Below are 19,612 nucleotides of genomic sequence, written 5' to 3' on the forward strand. Positions count from 1 at the left end.
TCATTGTAACTATCCACTGGCTGTTGTTCTTAGCCTATATTTTATTTAAAGTGAAGTTAAAGTGAAGTCGCTCAGTCGTGTCCGACTCTTTGCGACCCCATGGACTGTAGCCTACCAGGTTCTTCCGTCCATGGGATTTTCCAGGCAAGAGTACTGGAGTGGGCTACCATTTCCTTCTCCAGGGGATCTTCCTGACCCAGGGATAGAACCCTGGTCTCCCGCATTGTAGGCAGACGCTTTACCGTCTTAGCCACCTTTAACCAGCCTTGAATTTCTGCCATTTTGTGTTTGCCACAAATACATATTTGGTCACAACCTGTTGAAGGAAAAGACCTTTACTCACTTTTCTTGGGACAAAAAGATGGAGGTATTGAAATGTGTGCCTAATTAATATAGTCCTGGTAGAACTGAACGGGTTAAATATTTCTTTTCTCCCAGAGATCCATCCAGAGGCACATAGTCTTCTTGTTTTTATTTAATAAAGCATCATCCAAGTGAGAAACCAAACTGTTGCTGATAACATATACTTACCTAGGCGTTCTCCCAAGAGGCATCCACTACCCTGAAGTTGTGGGGTTTTACTTCTTTGCCTTTTTAAAAACAGTTTTATTGGGATATAACACACATATCATGCAATTCCTCTTTCTAAAAGGTATGGTGCAGTGGTTTTTAGTGTGTTCACAGAGTTGTACAACATCACTAATTCCAGCTCATTTTCATCACCTGAAAAGAAACCCCATACCCAGGAATGATCACTGCCTACTCCCCCCTCACAATCCCTGCAACCACAGATTAGTTACTTTCTGACTATGAATTTGCCTCATCTGGACATTTCATATAAATGGAATCACGCCACCTATTTCTCGTGATTGAGCACTTTCACTTAGCATGTTTATAAGGCCCATTCATGAATCAGTTCCTCACTCTTTTTTTTAAATAGTATGGCCCTAAATTTTGTGTATTCAGTCATTAGTGTTTGGGCATTTGGGTTGTTTCACTTTGGGCTGTTACGAATACTGTTTTGAACATTCATGGACAAGTTTTTATGTGGACACACAGTTTTATTTCTCTTAGGTAGATGCCTGGGGCTGGAACTGCTGGGGCCTGTCATAACTATATTGCAAACTCATATCACTTAACTGTGCAAGCGGCCCCACCAGTAATGTACAAGTGTTCCAGTTTCTCCCCCTCCTCATCAACACTTATAATTACCTTTTTAATTAAGCCCTCCTAGTGGGCGTTTCCTTAGCTTTTTAAGAAATCTTTTTTTATCGAGTAAATATATTCCTCAAGAAGCTACTGTTTAGTTTTGTCTGCTTTTCAACTTCATATAAGAGGGCACCACTAAGATATACAATGGGGCTTCCCTGGTGGCTCAGCTGGTAAAGAATCTACCTGCAATGCAGGAGACCCGGGTTCGATCCCTGGGTTGGGAAGATCCCCTGGAGAAGGGCATGGCAACCCACTCCAATATTCCGGCCTGGAGAATTCTACAGACTCTACAGTCCATGGGGTCACAAGGAGTCAGACACGACTGAGTGACTTTCACATAAGGTATACGGTCTTCCGAGACTTGACTTTTCCACTCAGAGTTATGCATTCGATATTTTGCTGTGTTGCTGCCTGTAACTGTGGCTCATTCACCATTATTTCCTTCTGCTCCATGACACAAACTGTACATCCTGTATCCATTGACTTGCCCCTCCTTCTGCCACGGGCATTTGGGTTGGTTTCATTTTGTTGTTTTACAAACAGTGCTGTGGGTACTTTCTCGTATGTGTCTCATGACGCATGCGGAATTGTACGGTTCAGAGACAAAAATGCCACGTCGGAGAGTATGTGAACGTTTGAGTTGGCAGGGCAGTTCCTAACGACTTTCCAAAGTAGTTATGGTTTTCAAAGCAGACCCTGGATGAACGTCATTCTTCTACATGCCTAGGATGGTCTGGCATCCTCATTTTTGTTAATTAAATAGGTATAAATATCCTCTCTGTGGCCTTGATTTGCATCTCTCTGATCCCTCTGAGGGAGAAGGCAATGGCACCCCACTCCAGTACTGTTGCCCGGAAAATCCCATGGATGGAGGAGCCCGGTAGGCTGCAGACCATGGGGTCCCTAAGAGTCGGACACGACTGAGCGACTTCACTTTCACTTTCCACTTTCATTCATTGGAGAAGGAAATGGCAACCCACTCCAGTGTTCTTGCCTGGAGAATCCCAGGGATGGAGAAGCCTGGTAGGCTGCATCCATGGGGTCACACAGAGTCGGGCATGATTTAAGCAACTTAGCAGCAGCAATAGCAGATCCCTCTGAGGTCAGGCATCACTTTGTGTATTTATAGATGATGACATGTTTCCTCTTGGGCAAAGAGCCTGTTCATGCCTTTCACTCATTTTTCTTGTGGGTTGTTTGCACTTTTCTTATTGATTTAGAGGATTTCTTTATATATTCTTGGTACTGATTCCTTGTTGCTTTTATGTATTGCAAGTATCTCATCTCAGTTGATGGCCTGTCTTTTTCCTCTCTCAATGTCTGTTGGAGTTCCCCAAGTGGCTCAGTGGTAAAGAGTCCGCCTGCCAATGCAGAAGATGCTGGTTTGATCCCTGGGTGGGGAAGATTACCCTGGAGGAGGAAATGGCAACCCACTCCTGTATTCTTGCCTGGAAAATCCTATGGACACAGGAGCCTGGTGGGCTGCAGTCCATGGGGTCACAAAAGAGTCACGTACAATTTAGCGACTAAGCACCAACAAAATGTTTATTGATGACATAGGGTTAATTTTAATATAATCTGATGTTGAGATCTTTGTCATGGTTGGTTAGCTTTTTGGGGTTCTTGTCTGGTAAACCTATACCCCAAATTGAAAAGATATTTTTTCTAAGGCGTTCACAGTTTTATTGTTGACTTCAAGTCTTACCCTGCCTTGGTTTGTCTTTATTAAACTTCAAGTCTGCCATATACAGTTATGCAGGTTGCACACTGCCCAACTCCAAGAGGGGCTGGGGCATTCATATCAGCCCAGGCAGCTGAGCCAGGCAGGTGAGTTAGGGCTCCAGCTCGCTTTTCCGTATAGAGAGCGGACTCTCCAGCTCCAGTTACTGGCGGGCCCCTCCGCTGTGGCCTGTCATTGCTGTTCTGTGTCTGTTCCTGGACTGTCCGCTTTGTTCCCTTGGTCAGCAGGCACTGGTAGCATTCATATTTATATTCATATTTATGTTCATGAGTTAGTTTCCTGTTCATATTAAATACATTAAATGGTTTCACAGCACGCCTGCATCCTATTGTTAAAACTGCTGGCAGCAAGTTCTTTATTACAAGACTTAAAACATTTTTATTTCATCTCCCAGGATAAATGCTACCAGTATTGGCCAACAGAGGGCTCAGTGACTCACGGAGAAATAACGATCGAAATAAAGAGCGATACCCTTTCTGAAGCCATCAGCATACGAGACTTCCTGGTCACCTTCAATCAGGTATTGTTACCAGAAACCTTTAGTCTCTTATGGACAGAACACCCTGCAGCTGTCGTGTGGGCTCTGTCTTTGTGCCAGAATTTCCTGTCCCTCAGACTTTTCCAGATCCCCACGTTCGTGTCAGTGGTCAGTATGGGCAGTTGGCAGCCGTGTTACCAAGTGGCTGATCTCCCGTAAGATTTCACCTCCATGATCGTCCCCCAGCTCCTTGCTGGAGCCCAGGGATGGTGGGGCCAGGTACCCGACTCCAAGAGGCATCCTACCGCTGCCCAGTCCCTGGGAGAAACAACCGTGGGTCAGAGAGCAGGAGGAATGAATGCGTGACGCCACAGAGGCCTCCCGGGCTTCTCTGCCAGACCCCTTCTCAGAACCTCCCACCACCCCTCACCAGCCAGGTCTTGGGAACTCTCCCTGTGTGTCAACCATGGGTAAAATGACCTACCTGTGGGATCTGATTCCGAGTTCAAGACGGTCAGTACAGAGAAACCCAGCTTTGCCCAAAGACTTGGTCTCCTCCACATGGATCACAGAAAGACCCAGGGCCCCTAGACTCTGAAACTGCTCATCCCCAGCCTTGAAGAGACATGGTGGGTCCTGAAAGTCAAAGTCACCCAGTTGTGTCCAACTCTTTGCGATCCCATGGACTATACATTCCGTGGAATTCTCCAGGCCAGAATACTGGAGTGGGTAGCCTATGCCCTTCTCTTGGGGATCTTCCCAATCCAGGGGTCGAACCCAGGTCTCTCACATTGCAGGCAGATTCTTTATCAGCTGAACCACAAGGGAAGCCCAAGAATACTGGAGTGGGTAGCTATACTTTTTCCAGGGGATCTTCCCGACCCAGGAATCGAACTGGGGTCTCCTGCATTGCAGCAAGATTCTTGACTGAGCTATCAGGGAAGTGAGTCCTGGCTTCTTACAAAACACGGATGATTCTTGTCATCTCAAGAAAAACTGCCCAGGATCCCATAACGGGGTCTGGCAGGCCCTGTGGGCTCCGGGGAGCATCCTTTGACTGTCATGACCCCCACCCAGAAAGAGGCACGGCTGGCCTTCTGCTTTAGGGTGACCACAGCCTACGAGTAGCCAGCATCTGGGAGTCCAGCCAGATGAGAACTCCACGGGCTGCTCCAGATTGTGGCCCGAATCCCCCCCGGGCAAGGTTGGGAGGGCGGCCGGGTGACTGTGACTACTCAGCCCTGAGACGCTCTTCCTGCCCCGTAGCCCCTGGCCCGGCCGGAGGAGCAGACGCGGGTGGTGCGGCAGTTCCACTTCCACGGCTGGCCCGAGATTGGGATCCCGGCTGAGGGCAAAGGCATGATCGACCTCATCGCGGCCGTGCAGAAGCAGCAGCAGCAGACCGGCAACCATCCAATCACCGTGCATTGCAGGCAAGTGGGCCCCGGGGCGCCCCCTCCTGGTAGGCCTGACATGGACCCCACGCCCAGTGCACCGCTTCCCTCAGCAACCCTTCTCTGGACTGTCTTCTTCACCTTCCCCCGCTCCCAGACTTAACACAAACGCGTAAATATCTTCCTAGACTTGCAGAAGCGTTTGGTGAGAAGGAGTCAGGAAGTGACTCAGACACGTTTCTTTGTGCTTTTTAAGTCATCAAAAAAAAAAAAAAAAGAAACATTTCCAAGCATAGCTCAGACAAACCTTGAACTTGAATTATCTTTGTTTTGAAAGACCGGCGGGGCTCTGGCTGGCATGCCCACCCAGCACAGCAGGAAGCTTTTCTTGAACTACTCAGGGATGTCCAGGCCAGGGTCCATAACAGAGGGTCCGCAGCCCCAGCCCATCCTGACGCCACTCAGCCTGGCTCCCAAGCCCCCCACCCCCCACCATGAGGAGAAGGACCCACCGGGGGGCACCTGGATGCAGCAGGACACCCCGCCCCCACCCCCCAGCAAGAACCTTGATAAACAGCTCTATGAGGCAGAGGGTGAATCCTATGGAGACGTGCCAGCTCTCCTTCCTTCTGGCCCAGGCCCTCCTGCTGGCAGGGACCTTGATCACCCTTGCAAAACTCTTCCTGCGGGAGCTTGGCGTGTCTGATCTTGGGGTGGGGTCTGATTTGCTTCTAAGACTGCACTTCTGTGCCTCTGTCTACATGTGGCGCCCATTTCTCTGACTGCCACTCGCCCCCACCCGCTTACCCCTCGTGTCAACAAAGCCCGGCTTAACCTGGAAGATTGGTCTGGCCGCTTTCCTGACCTTGGACCCAGAGATGCACCCTTCGGGCACGGCCAGCAGGGGGTGCACACACCTAGGTTTTCAGTCCCTGGTGCCTTCGTAGATGTCCTTTAGAAAAAATGAGAACCGAGTTCCTTCTTGTTCCGCCTCCGCAAACCCAGACTGAACGTTATAGGTGTCGGGCACCAGGGTTGCCAACAAAGATGAGCGAAACCCACAGTCGGGATTTGGGGCCCCCGTGGGAACCCCGCGTCCACCAAGGGCTCCGTGGAAGAGGCCAGCCAAGCCTGCCTCCGTTAGGCCTGCTCTCTCTCTCCCAAGAGGGTCTGCTTCTGTAGGGTTTATCCGAATGATTCTGCCAAGTAGAGGAGACGCAGACCTTCACTGTCGGGATCTGACCCTTCCTGCCAGGAAGCAACCCTTTGTCCAAGCAACCCTTCCATCCACCTGCACGCCTCCCGTCTCGGAAGGTGGTCCCTGCACAAAAGGGGAGTCTGGGCCAGGATTGCAGCTCCCTACGCCTGAACCGGGAGGGGTTTCGCTCCTAAGAAGTTTCCAGGTGATGTAGCTGCTGCCCGTCCAGGGGCCATCCTCTGAGAGTCCCCCCACAAGGAGGAAGGGAAATGGGTCCACCAGCTTGAAAACTCATCACTGGTTCTGATCTGACTCATGTTACATTTAGGCACGTTCTTGAGGACTTCTGTGTTTGCTGACTCCCAGTCCAGAGCCAAGCTACATATAAAATGGTCGTTTAAAGAGCCAGGCTCCGGTCATTCAGCCTGGCTTGCAGGGCCTGCTGGAGGCTGTGGGTTTCTCGTGCCCACGGGCGAGTTTCAGTGTCTTACTCCGTGTTCTCTCTGCAGTGCTGGAGCTGGGCGGACAGGGACTTTCATAGCACTCAGCAACATTCTGGAACGGGTCAAGGCTGAGGGGCTTTTAGATGTATTCCAAGCTGTGAAGAGTTTACGACTTCAGAGGCCACACATGGTGCAGACCCTGGTAAGAAAGGGCTTCCGGAGGAGTTGAGAATTGTCTCATGTTGCATTTGATGTATGTTGCACTGAAGGAGTTCAAGTCCACCAGGAAGGAAGGAGGGAGGTTACGTTTCCAGGACAGAGAGCTGAAAGTCCCAGACAGCATACAGTCAAGCTTCACAGACTCCCTTCCTCCCTTGCATCGGGGTGGGGTCTGTCCCCTGGGCAGACATGTGAGGAGGGGCACAGCCCTGCCTTTGGATGATAAGACCTGTTGAACAGAGGCCCCGCTGCGCGTCAGCGAACTGTTCCTGCAGATTCCAGTCTACGCTTACAGACGCAGACGTTCACAAGCGGCGGGGACATTTACAGTCCTGATTCTTGCCATCTTCTGCCTTCCACCGGCCACGTGGACTCGTGTCCTTGGCTGGGTCTCACTCAGCCCCCAGACGCTGCCCAGGGGGCTTAAGGAATCCATGCAGAGTGCAGTTGCCCATAGGTTTTCATTCATTCCGTGGTGAAAACCCACCCTTTCTGGTTTTCAGAAGAGATGCCTCCCTACCAAATTCAGTGATTGTCCTGCAACAGCAAGTTCAGTTTTCAAGACTATTATAACCCGTTGCTTTTCCCAAGAAAAGTGAAAGTGTTTGTCATGTTCGAATTTTTGAGACCCCCCATGGACTGTAGCCCACCAGGTTCTTCTGTCCGCGGGATCCTCCAGGCAAGAACACTGGGGCGGGTTGCCATGCACTTCTCCAGGGACATATTTATTTTCCCCAGTTCAGTTCCAGTTCAGTTCAGTTGCTCAGTTGTGTCCGACTCTTTCTGACCCCACGGACTGCAGCACGCCAGGCCTCCCGGTCCATCACCAACTCCCGGAGCTTACTCAAACTCATGCCATTGAGTCGGTGATGCCATCCAACCATCTCATCCTCTGTCGTCCCCTTCTCCTCCAACCTTCCATCTTTCCCAGCATCAGTGTGTTTTCCAATGAGTCAGTTCTTCACATTAGGTGACCAATGTATTGGAGTTTTCCCCAAGGCTTCCTATCTTAGGACTTGCCCTCCCAGGCCCCTGGCACAGCCCACTGGTTCTCTATGCTCACTCAGTCCTGATGCAGGCACTTTCTCTTTCCTTCCAAGAGCTGGGTGACTGCGTGGGATCTTAGTAGCTGGAAGGGAGGACCCTGTAGTGACTCTTGACTCTCCCAACGCCCCTGCAACCACAGGACATCAGCTTTTGGCTCCGTCTTTCTTTCCCTGCAAAGCACAGCTCTGTCCTATGCTGGCTGGACCAAGACCCCAGAAGGGCTAGAAGGGCTAATGTTTGGCCTCTTCCAAACCAAAGGCCAGTAGATTCTTGTTCAGTGTGAATTTAGGTAAGAGGCTGAACCCAAGGTGCTGGGAAAGAAGAGGAGGGGGCTAGGAGCCTCCCTTGGGCCCCCTGCTTCCCCAGCTCCCATATTCACTGGGCCAGCAAGTGACCGGGGTCTGCAAGGGTAGCTGCCGTCTGCTGTTCCTCAAACCACCGGGGTCTACCCCCATGTCTGCTTACTGTTGTGCTCATGGTTTTCCTAGACACATGGTAGGCTCACCAAGAAAGTCCAGGCATTGCCATTTTCCCTATTTGTTTCGTTTCTTCCTTCCCCCCTGCCCTTTGGCCGCACTGCCCAGCATGTGGGATCTTAGTTCTCCAACCAGGGATCGAACACGCACCCCCTGCATTGGAAGCGCCAAGGCTTACCCGCTGGAGCACCAGCGAAGTCCTCATTTCTTCTTTTCAGTGCTCGTTACTGGTAGTGTCACATGCCCTGCTCACCTGTCCCCCGTTAACCCATCACCTGGCTCTAGTCTCACAACCTCAAAGAGCTGCTGGAAGGTTGGAAGTCAGGCGATGTCCAAGTGTGCTTAGAAGTTAAGACCCTCACACAGATGTGCAGTGGGGCCTTCCCAGGTGGCTCAGTGGCAAAGAATCTGCGGCCAGTGTAGGAGACACAAGAGATGGGGGTTCAGTCCTTGGGTCGGGAAGATCCCCTGGAGTAGGAAGTGGTGACCCACTCCAGTATTCTTGCCTGGAAAATTCTGTGGACAGAGGAGCCTGACGGGCTGCAGTCTGTGTATTCACAAAGAATCGGACACGACTGAGTGTGCACCCGCAGATGCAAGGCATCATTCTTTTAAATTTTAGTAAAGTTGATATAAAGCAATGCCCTTTTGTAGTGTAAATTTAGGTTTAAAAATAATCTACATTTCCATCTTATTTAACTTTTATAGATTATTTTCTTTGCATTATGAAGTTTGATGTTAGGTTTGCTATTATTTTTTCATTCCGAAGTAGTGGTTTTTAGTTTAAATATGAAAACTAGAGATCTCTCACTCAGAGAGTGAGTCCAAAATACACTGAGTTGAAACACTGACATTTTCTATGTAGAAAAGTAGATTTGGAAACGTGTGCCTAAAAACTAAATTATGTAGCAGAAGTTTATATGCATCAGGATATACAGTATTTTAATAACTGGTCAGACTTTTTTATGTCTTCTCTTTAGTGTTTCTTCTAATTAAATTAATTAAATATATCTTTAATATTATTTTAATATGTTCTTGGTTTTCTTTTTCAGGAACAGTATGAATTCTGCTACAAAGTGGTACAAGATTTTATTGATATATTTTCTGATTATGCTAATTTCAAATGAAAATTCCTGCCTTAAAATATTTTTTAATTTAATGGTCAGTATATTTTGTAAAAATCATGTTAATTTATTTCATAGTTGACATTAATATCCTTCCTAATTTCTTTGTATATATTTTGTTATGCTTTAAAGGCCACCTGCTGTAAAGTTGTTAAATCTTAAATGCGCCCTTTAAAAACTGGAATAATGTATTAAGGTCAAATAATATCCCATAAAATATATATTTCTGCTAATATCATTAAAAAAATTTTAATTTTTCATTAGATTCATATCATTTAACTTCACACAGTTAGCGCCTCTAAAAATCTTAATATGCCGAGTGTGTTTATTTATGCAGGGTACTAACTACAGCTTCATTAGGAAGCAGTCGAGGACTCAGAAATTAGTGGAAAATTTCCTGATACTGATTTCACAGCCCTGCGCAGCAGCAGTTTTTTGAAGGCAAACTGCTCGTGAAGATACAGTGCAAACAAGGAGTCTTGTAGACCTCAGTCTCAGTCCGTGTGGTCTCCCTTTACCTTCTAAAGATCAAAGAAGACTTTACAACCTGAGTCCAGGTCTAAAACCCTCTGGAGTAATTGGTGGCTGTGTAGTGATCCTTAAACATGCATTCATTCAAGACTGTGTTGTGACATCTTGTCGAGACAAAAGAGATGTGAAGGCCAGTCTTCCCGAGGCCCTGTGGCCTCGGGCCCAGCAAACCGGCGCTCGGAGCTTCGCTCCCCGGGCGCTGCTTGCTCTCCATCTGTCTGGGTGGTTGACTCAGGTCGGAGCTTCGCTCCCCGGGCGCTGCTTGCTCTCCATCTGTCTGGGTGGTTGACTCAGGTGACCCTCTGAGAGTCACACCCACTGCCCTTCTCCCTCCTCTGCCCCCACCCGCACTCCACCATTCTGCCCTGCTAGTCGTGAGCTATACCTCGAGGCACGATAAAAAGTCACTTCCCATCCAAAAGGTCAGACAGCGCATCTGACACGCACAGAGAAGCCAGGAGCTCCTCCTGGGAGAAACCGTCCGGCAACCACAAGCGATTATGCTTTAAACTTTCTGAGAAGTGTTTTGGTATTTTAGAAAATCTCTTGTAAAAGTTAAGACTGTTTGTAAGAAAAAAAATCTTAAAATCTAGATTTATACAGTTTTTTAAAGTCCTACTCCTTAATATTTAATAAAAGGAAAGAAAGAGAAATCCTTACTGTAGACTAACTTCTTTTTGAATGGCTGCTGTTGAGACTTCTGACACTGGATAATAATGATCTCATTGCCACTCAGGATTGGCTTGTGGGGCGAACAAAAAAAGAGGATGAACCTTGAAAGGTTTAATTTAATGGCAGCGACCTGTCTATGGCCATCAGGTGCCTAAGCAGATGAGCACAATGTAAAAAAAGACATCTGGTCTACCTTTCTGTAATCATTTAACATGTACATTTTGGGGTACTTTTTTTTTTTTTTGCTTTCTAAAAGAGATATGAATCTAAAGATCTAATTTGATATTTCCACTGGTAACTGATTGCACGACTGCAACCCATGGTAGATGATGTCCTAATAACAGGCCCGCAGGTAATCAAGGTTCTTCTGCTCCTCCACGCCCCACCCAAAGGTCAGAGGAGGAGCCCAGATGGATGGACAAAAGCACAACTTTGTGGGTGCTGCCATGCCACCAGCAGCAGCCCTGGGCTCCTCACGCAGCCGACCACCGCCCTCTCCCTTCTGGGCGCACTGTGATGATTTTGGGTCAAAGAGGAACACGGGAGGAGCTTCGCGAGACGCATCAGGTGGCCCCATTTGTTTCCATTGTCAAAGTCCCGAGCCCGAAGTCCTTCTCTGACTAAAGGGGAAGAGAGAAAACTGAGCACCGAAGCCTAGAAACAGAGCTGCTGTTTGCAGTGATGGCAACACGGGATCGCAGCGTCCAAGGGCCTGGACGGGGCCAACTTCAGGAGACTGCACTGAATGTCCTGCAGACCCTTCGTGGTCTAGCTGGCATCCGTGGCGTGGGATTAAGGTAGACCTTTTCAGGGGTGCCCTCGAGGAAGCACCCCGTTTGTATCTCCTGCCCCTTGGGCCTGCATCTGCTGAGGCTCCACGCTGGTTGTTCTGAGAACAGAGCAAACGCCACTGGCCCTGGGGTGCTCCCTCCACAATCACAGCAGCACTTGCCTCCCCGGGGGGCTCAGTCGCCAGCCTCCGGGCCCCTGCCATCACCCCGCAGCTCTGATTCCAGCCTCGGTGGGCGCTCCAGGACTCCACATCCTGTCTGTCTTGCCCTGAAAGTTGGCACCTCCTCCCCTTGGGTCAAAGAAAGTCCGTTGTACATAACTGAACAGCGCCATGCTGGTAAAGTCATTTTTCCTTTGACGTGTTTCTCTGTTGCATGCGGTTGCATTCAAATGCCAAATAGCGATTAGAAGACGACCAATTCTGATCTCCTTGCTTTATTGGTCACTGTGTGACTCTTTACTGTTTCTCTCCATGTGCTCTATGAATGAAGACTGCGTACCAGTGTTTTCAAAGGTATTTTTATGTATTTTTTAAAACTTTTTAAAATGAGCCTGATGCCTCTGTTTCAGCATTTGGAGACATGCCTTTTTTTTTTTTTTTAAATGTATGATTACTGATATTTCTATTGTGTTTAACTAAGTTGTGTTTAATTTATGTGCAATCTTTATAATATATGTATGTTTTCTGGTTTCAACTATCATTTTTTTTGTTTTATCCCATTTCTCATTTGATCTTGCTCTGATTCCAATGCCAGTGAATGTTGCTGAATTTGTATATGCAAATTGCAAGATCCAAAATATTCTGTTGCAAGGATAAATCTTTACTTTGACTCTCAGCCTGCGTCTCTTTCTTCAGTGAAGTCTCCTAATCTTATTCCTATGCCTTAAATCCTTCTAGACAAGACATTCATTAGGAGGTAAGCATGGATTTATGTAGACAATTTTAGGACTTGTAAAATTTAACTAAGACGTGCCACAGACACGTGTGGGTGTGATGGCCAGTGCACTGGTCTTCAGAAGCCCTGAGTGGTTCGTGAAGCCTGGATTATAACCACCTTACAGAGGGCGACCTTCCTAGAGTCCAAACAGAAGCTCTGAACAGTGGTTTCTCAGAATATACAAGGAAGGTGACCAAATGCTCCAAGTCCATTGCCAGGCGGGATCAGAAAGCCTTTCCAACACTGCTTCCCCTCCTAAAACCTCAACTCCTGTTAGGCCTTCCTTTCCACATCTATGTCTGGGGATCCCAGATCACTCTCTTTTTCAGTTTCACACCTTCCCTAATTCACACACCAGCTTCCTCTTTCAGATATTCTGGGCCTAATGTGGAAATTGAAGCATATGCTTTTTATTATTGGTAGCATTTATTTAATAAATTTTATAAGCTTTGTTGCTGCTGCTAAGTCACGTCAGTCATGTCCGACTGTGCGACCCCATAGACGGCAGCCCACCAGGCTCCCGTCCCTGGGTTTGTCCCAGCAAGAATACTGGAGTGGGTTGCCATTTCCTTCTCCAGTGCATGAAAGTGAAAAGTGAAAATGAAATCGCTCAGTCGTGTCCGACTCTTCGTGACCCCGTGGACTGTAGCCTACCAGGGTCCTCCGTCCGTGGGATTTCCCAGGCAAGAGTACTGGAGTGGGGTGCCATTGCCTTCTCCTAAGCTTTGTTATATTTGTTAAAATGGATCATCTGAAAACCTTTATTCCCCTTTATCTGAAAAAAATCACCTGCAATGAATCTGTTTGCTCCTATGGACCCTCTAGCTATTGGGTTTGCCTTACGGGTCTGTGGGTTTCCCAGGTGATGCTAGTGGTAAAAGAACCCACTGGCCAATGCAGGAGACATGAGAAGCGGGTGCGATCCCTGGGTTGGGAAGATCCCCTGGAGAAGGAAATGGCAACCCACTCCAGTATTCTTGCCTGGAGAATTCTATGGACAGACGAGCCTGGCGGGCTGCCGTCCATGGGGTTGCAGAGTTGGACACGACTGAACACGCACGTATGGATCTGTCTGCATGTCTGTTAAATAAGGGGGGCTCACTTCTGCTCTCGGTGTGGTGGGGGCTCTTTCCCCCATAAGTGTAAGACAGCAGGAGAATGGAAGGTGCAGACGCAGCCTGAGGCAGGAGACAGCGAGGACAGGGGGCAAGGAGGAGTTTTGGAGGACGGTCCATGAGGACAGGAACCAGCACCCCCAGGCAACCAGGGACAAACAGACTTAACCACCTGGCGGGGTACACAGACTCAGGAGGGTGTGAGGGGCTGAGAGGGAACAAACCCCAGGTCTACCCCAGAGGGGCCTGTTGTCAAAGAAACACACCAATGCACCCCCTGTGATAACAGATCTCAGGACGGGCCAGCAGGTGAGCCGATGGCCAGGGGAGGTCAGCACCTGGCTGGGATTGGATGGCGCAGGTTAGGGGCATGACTTTTAGCAGGCTCTGTGGCTTTTCCAGTAATTGAAGACCATCTACAATGTGGATGGTTCCCATCACTAACCATGGATAACGGCAAGCCTTTGAGCTCTTGTCAAGCTGAGGCAAAAAAAGAAAAGAAACATGCCTTCAATCAGTTTGCATTTCCTTAACTTCTAGTGGGTTGAGCATCTTTTCACATTTATATTTCATCTCTGAATCACCAATTTGTATTTTTTATCCATCTTCCTAATTGAGTCATTTGACTTTGCCTTATTCATTTATTTTGTGTTAGTCGCTCAGTCATGTCCAACTCTTTGTGACCCCATGGACTGTAGCCCACCAGGCTCCTCTGTCCATAGGATTCTCCAGGCAAGAATACCAGAGTGGGTTGCCATTCCCTTCTCCATATTCATTTATAGTAATTCTGTTTAAAACATGGATACTGACCCTTTGTTATTCACATTATAGCCAACCCACCACAGGCTGCTACCCCTGGGACTTGCCTGCAAGTTCACTCCCAGAACCTGGCTGCATCAGGGCAGCCAGCCTCTGGGCAACAAGCATGGTCATTTGCTGATTCTGCAGCCTGGACCAAATCCCTGTCCTGGAGTCCAGACAAGGAGGACAAGGCCTGGGTGGTGGGGAGTCCCCTCCCCCAAATACCAGGGCTGTTCCTGCAGGACCCAGCGGGCCTCCTGGCTGGGAGGAGTTCCTGTCTGGCTATGGCAGTTGTGGAAATGCAGGCAGGAGGCTGGGAGCCGGCCCTCTGCCCCACCCCTTTCTGCCACTGTCTCTGGTATGATTTTCTTTCCCCCTTCCTCCCTTTAATAAAAACACTGAGTTTTAACATCATTTCGTCTCAGACACTTCCTGCACCTGATCATCAGGGTGTAGACTTGTCAGTCTGTGGTCTGACCCTGGATGGACAAAGCTTTGTCCTCGGGGTGGGCACCTAGTTCTCACTGTGCTCTATTCCACCAGGAAGTACAGCATGACTCTGGGCCACGAAACAGGGGGACAACCTGGCCTGGGAAACCAGGGTAGGACTGAAACACGCCTCTTGGAGGGAGTCTCACTGGAGCTGAGCTCAGAGCTGAAGGGAAGCAAGAGTGGGGAAGAGAGCAGAGGGTGTGTGTGTGTGTGTGAGCATGAGTGTGTGTGAATAAATAGGTGTATATCCATGTGTATGTATGTGTATGTGTGAATGAATGGGTATGGATCCATGTGTATGTATGTATACATGTGTGAATGAACGGGTGTGTGCCTGTGTACATGTATGCATGTGAATATACTACATGCGTATGAGCATGTGCGTGTGTGATACTGTGTATCCATGCATATGTATGTGAATGAATGGGTGTCTGTACATATATGTATGTGTACTACATGCATGTGTGTATGAACATATGTAAGAAACCTTGTATATTCATGTGTGTGCATGTGTGAATGAATGGGTGTATGTGTGTGTTCATGTATGCATGTGTGAATACTACATGTGGGGGATAGAGTCTTAACTAAGGAAGGCAAGAGATGACTGGTAGAAAATTAAAGCAAAAAAATCACATCATGGAAAACTTGGAGATAAAGTGAAATTAGAAGGAAATGGCAACCCACTCGTGTTCTTGCCTGGAGAATCCCAGGGATGGGGGAGCCTGGTGGGTTTTCGTCTCTGGCATCGCAGAGTTGGACGCGACTGAAGCAACTTAGCAGCCGCAGCAGCTTCCATTTAATGAGCTTTCCATCAGAGCGATGCTACTTTCTTGGAATCTGAAGCTCAGAGAAGTTACCAAATCACACAGTGAGTAGGTGTTTATTTCTGGTACCCCATTCTCAAGCACACAATTAGCCTTGCTAAATAGTAATATAATGGTTAATATTTCTATCTGATGCTTCCTCCCCCAAAAAATGCTAAATAAAGGATGTGTCCTGTGGACGTGCATTTTTTTAAACACATTTGAATGACCTTTTCTAATTCAGCACCTACAACCATATAAAATAAAACCACCCTTCTTTCTTTTTTACTTATTTTACAATATTGTGTTGGTTTTGCCACACATAGACTTGAATCCACCACGGGTGTACATGTGTTCCCCATCCCAGTGCACCAGCCCCAAGCACCCTGTATCCTGCATTAAACCTGGACTGGCGACTTGTTTCTTATATATTATACATGTTTCAGTGCCATTCTCCCAAATCATCCCACCCTCTCCCTCTCCCACAGAGTCCAAAAGACTGTTCTATACATCTGTGTCTCTTTTCCTGTCTCGCATACAGGATTATCATTACCTTCTAAATTCCATATATATATGCGTTCGTATACTGTACTGGTGTTTCTGGCTTACTTCACTCTGTATAATAGGCTCCAGTTTCATCCACCTCATTAGAACTGATTCAAATTATTCTTTTTAATGGCTGAATAATATTCCATTGTGTATATGTACCACAGCTTTCTTTCCATGCATCTGCTGATGGACATCTAGGTTGCTTCCATGTCCTGGCTATTATAAACAGTGCTGCAATGAACATTGGGGTACACGTGTCTCTTTCAATTCTGGTTTCCTTGGTGTGTATGCCCAGAAGTGGGATTACTGGGTCATATGGCAGTTCTATTTCCAGTTTTTTAAGGAAAAAACCACCCTTCTTATGCTCTTCAAATATTCTGCTTAAGAAGGCGAGAAAATGTGCTGATATAGTTCAGTGAGATTTGGGGTTAGAAATGAACCCTAATGGCTTTTTAATTAATTTTTACCCCATTCCCCAGGAACACAGCTAACTGAAATTTTTCTATATGTGAAGTTCATAATTATCACTAAATCTGAAGTGTTGGCAAAACAACTCACTCACAGGAAGTTCCTGTGTTCCTTGGATTTTGCCTCAGTGACACACTGACGGCTCACGTCCAGAAGGCCTTTTCTGATGAGGCTTACACTTCCTAAAATACCATCCCTTCTGCTCGTCGGAACCCCACTTTCTTTCCGGCCCCACTTGACGATGACCCCCAATTTCAGGCAATGCCGTCTAAATAACTGTATTAATAAGGCAGCCAAAATAGCAAACAAATGCCCCTGACTCAGACAGATGTGCCTGGACTCATGCATTTGTTCAAAGGCATTTATTGTGATGTGGACCTCGCTCCATACCAGACCCGGGGGGACACAAGAGTCGATGGAGGCAGGGGTGACAGCTCGCGCGCTTGGGCACAGTGACCCTCCCGGCCTCCAGCCTCGCCTCCACCAGGCAGGGCAGGCAGATGGGGAGGCCTCCACACAGGTGACTGGAGGGGACGGGGCGCTCGTGTCCGACCCGGGGAACACGGAGGAGCCGGAGGACAGAGTGAAACAGCAGTGAGACGGGCGGCTCTGAAACCAAAGGAGGACGGACGACCAGGCGAAAAACGACATGCAACGGCCTCAAGCTCCAAGTGTCAGAAATGGCCGCTTTCTGGGGGAAGGCACAAGGTCAGGGCAACAGGTATGGGCAGAGAGAGCACAGGGGAGTCGGAAAACGGGACACAAGGGCGTGGAGGGGTGTCAGGACGTGGACTCGAGGGGCACGCGTCAGCGGCCCTCAGGCAGGGTGGGGAGATGCCCTCTCAGATGAAAGCAGTCCTAGTTCAGACAGAGACACTTCACGTGGAACAGGCAAGCTGGCAGGCCCTCCTCAAGCAAAGCGTCACGCTACCCTGCAGATGGTGGCACAGACCAGCCTCGGAATCATGTCTCTCGCCTCCGAGGCCAGGGCAGCAAACAGGACTGTCCTGTGCAGATGGCCCGCAGCCCGAGCGCCTGGACCCGCGGTCTCCCCGGGGTGAAGGCGGACACCCTGTCATTGTTCTCGTCCTCTGCCCATTCATCCCTGCGTCCTGAGCCCCTGCCTTTCACGTTTGCATGCGGATGCACACAAAGGGCACAGACACACAGAGAAGCATTTACATCAGCCTGGCGAACGCGGGAGCCCACGGCGACGGCATCGACTCGGCAGTCACAAACCCCGGGGCTTCATTTTACTGAGATGAAGGCCACACCTTGGCAAACTCCCCCCACCCCCCCACCCCCTACTCAAGTCTTAAATTTTTTACTAATTTAGGAGACTCAGCGGTCTCCTTCATAATCTCCATGTGGGGGCTTTTGAATAAACTCTTGAGTTAGAAAATTCTAAGCCTTCTTCCCTTAAACCCCCACCCCACCCCACCCCCAACAGTATTATTTACAGAATTCACTTTAAAACTTATGACAAATATCGTACTACAACTTATCACTAAATTCATTACTCCCCCCCTCTCCCTTTAAACTTCTTAGCTATATATCTTCAGGGTCTCGACGACTTCTGGTTCTTATTTTCTTGACACACACATTGTCACTTCCCTGTTTGGGAAGAAAAATATCTCTTAAGTCATTTGAAAGAACAGTTTGTGTAATCAACTCTATTCTGTAAAAACCCAAATCCTTACAGGGTGCAATGCAGGCCTTTAGCTCCAGAAAACTAGTCTTGAAGTTGGCAGTGAGCTTTAAAATAGAGACTGTAAAAGCTGCCTTAAACTCTTACTATGTAAATCTTTAAAGTTAAATATTGTGTCTTGACAGAAAGGTTGGTAAGCTATTTTTAAGTTATAAACACATCATAAAAAGGAAAAAAAAAATTCCACATATGTTTTTCACTGATTTTTATAAATACCACTCAGAAAAAGTGAATTCAAACGTGTAATCAGGCTGAAGCCTTTTGGACCTTCTGAACAACTGGTGTGTCCAGAGGGGACATCACTCAGTGCTGGCTGAGCGTGAGCGGAGACCACGCTTGGGGCTGAATGTGAGTGGAGACCACGCTTGGGTTGCCGTCTTTGGGAGGAGGAAAGGACACCAGGCTGCTTCCTGAATGGGAACTGTTCACAGGGCTGTTTGTCTACGGACGCCTCACCCACTCTGTGCCCCAGCTTTCCAAGGGGACACCTCTGAAATCAAGCATTACCTTTCGGGAAGTTTGTTCAATCTCTAACCACACACTGAAGGCAGTGCCTGGAATCTTAGTACAGGAGTGCAGTGAGCACTCAGAAAGCACTAACTGGATAAATCCCCTGAAAGAAGATATCATCGTGTGAATTTACTATTCAAGTGGAATTCCCAAGCCACATCCACCTGAATACTGAGCCACAGAATATGGTTTAGACGCCTGCTTCTCATGCTAGTTTAACTGAGGGTTGGCAGCGTATTATCCCATTTGCTGCATCTGCTCTCGCAGCGTGGGCTAAACCTCTACTGACATAGTGTCTATGCTTAGAAAAAGAGCAACAGGAGATTACTAGCCTTCTGAAGACTGTGGGCACATCTCTTGGCACTCCGGGTCACTCTCTGCTCAGATGCAGTCTCTGAAGGGTTTCCTCGAGGGCGGACGCTAACCTTTCTGGATCTCGAACCCTTGGGGTCTGAATGTCCTGTCCCTTCTTTCTCTTCCTGCTTCTTTGCTGGGATGTCCACCCTTCCCTCCCTCGCTTTCTCTTCTGCAGCCTCAGGCAAAGGCGGCTGGTTCTGCCTCCCAGGTCTTGAGCGTGTCCTCCTCTCTTCAACTTTGCCCCCAGAGGCAGGCTTCTTGGCTCCATCTTCAGGGCTCTGGAGCTTCATCTCCTGGGAGGGCTGCACGGACTTCTTTTCGCTTCTCTTTATTTTCACCTTTTCTTCTGATATAAAAACCTCAGGTCTTTGCTCCTCTACAGAAATTTTAGCAGGACGCCTGGAACGCAGGGACACTCCCTAAAAAAATTCAAAAGACATCCACAAAATGTCAAGAATGAGGAATACAAATTACAAATCTCAACATGGAGAACATCATTTGAAAGTGAACTCAAAGGGGAATCAATTGCAACATTTGCCATTGA

General features: G+C 48.1%; 2 protein-coding genes across 9 annotated transcripts in view; one reads left to right on the top strand and one right to left on the bottom strand.

Moving 5' to 3' along the window:
• The window catches only part of PTPRE (protein tyrosine phosphatase receptor type E), a 179,250-nt gene extending 167,087 nt beyond the window's left edge, over positions 1-12,163 (top strand). For all 6 annotated transcript variants that reach the window (XM_086377859.1, XM_086377854.1, XM_086377855.1 and 3 more), the window contains 4 exons: positions 3,348-3,473; positions 4,698-4,864; positions 6,533-6,668; positions 9,261-12,163. In XM_086377859.1, coding sequence (XP_086233985.1) covers positions 3,348-3,473; positions 4,698-4,864; positions 6,533-6,668; positions 9,261-9,335 — 504 coding nt within the window. In that variant the 3' untranslated portion in view covers positions 9,336-12,163. The remainder of the gene's footprint in view (positions 1-3,347; positions 3,474-4,697; positions 4,865-6,532; positions 6,669-9,260) is intronic.
• A 4,677-nt stretch (positions 12,164-16,840) lies between these two features.
• Positions 16,841-19,612, bottom strand: part of MKI67 (marker of proliferation Ki-67) — a 30,408-nt gene continuing 27,636 nt past the window's right edge. For all 3 annotated transcript variants that reach the window (XM_086377860.1, XM_086377861.1, XM_086377862.1), the window contains exons 14-15: positions 19,044-19,487; positions 16,841-18,107 (exon numbers count right to left, since the gene is read on the bottom strand). In XM_086377860.1, coding sequence (XP_086233986.1) covers positions 18,042-18,107; positions 19,044-19,487 — 510 coding nt within the window. In that variant the 3' untranslated portion in view covers positions 16,841-18,041. The remainder of the gene's footprint in view (positions 18,108-19,043; positions 19,488-19,612) is intronic.

The sequence above is a fragment of the Bos grunniens genome, chromosome 26 (genome assembly GCF_055505025.1).
Source record: "Bos grunniens cultivar Pamir isolate PY7600 chromosome 26, Bosgru_T2T1.0, whole genome shotgun sequence".
NCBI lineage: Eukaryota > Metazoa > Chordata > Mammalia > Artiodactyla > Bovidae > Bos > Bos grunniens.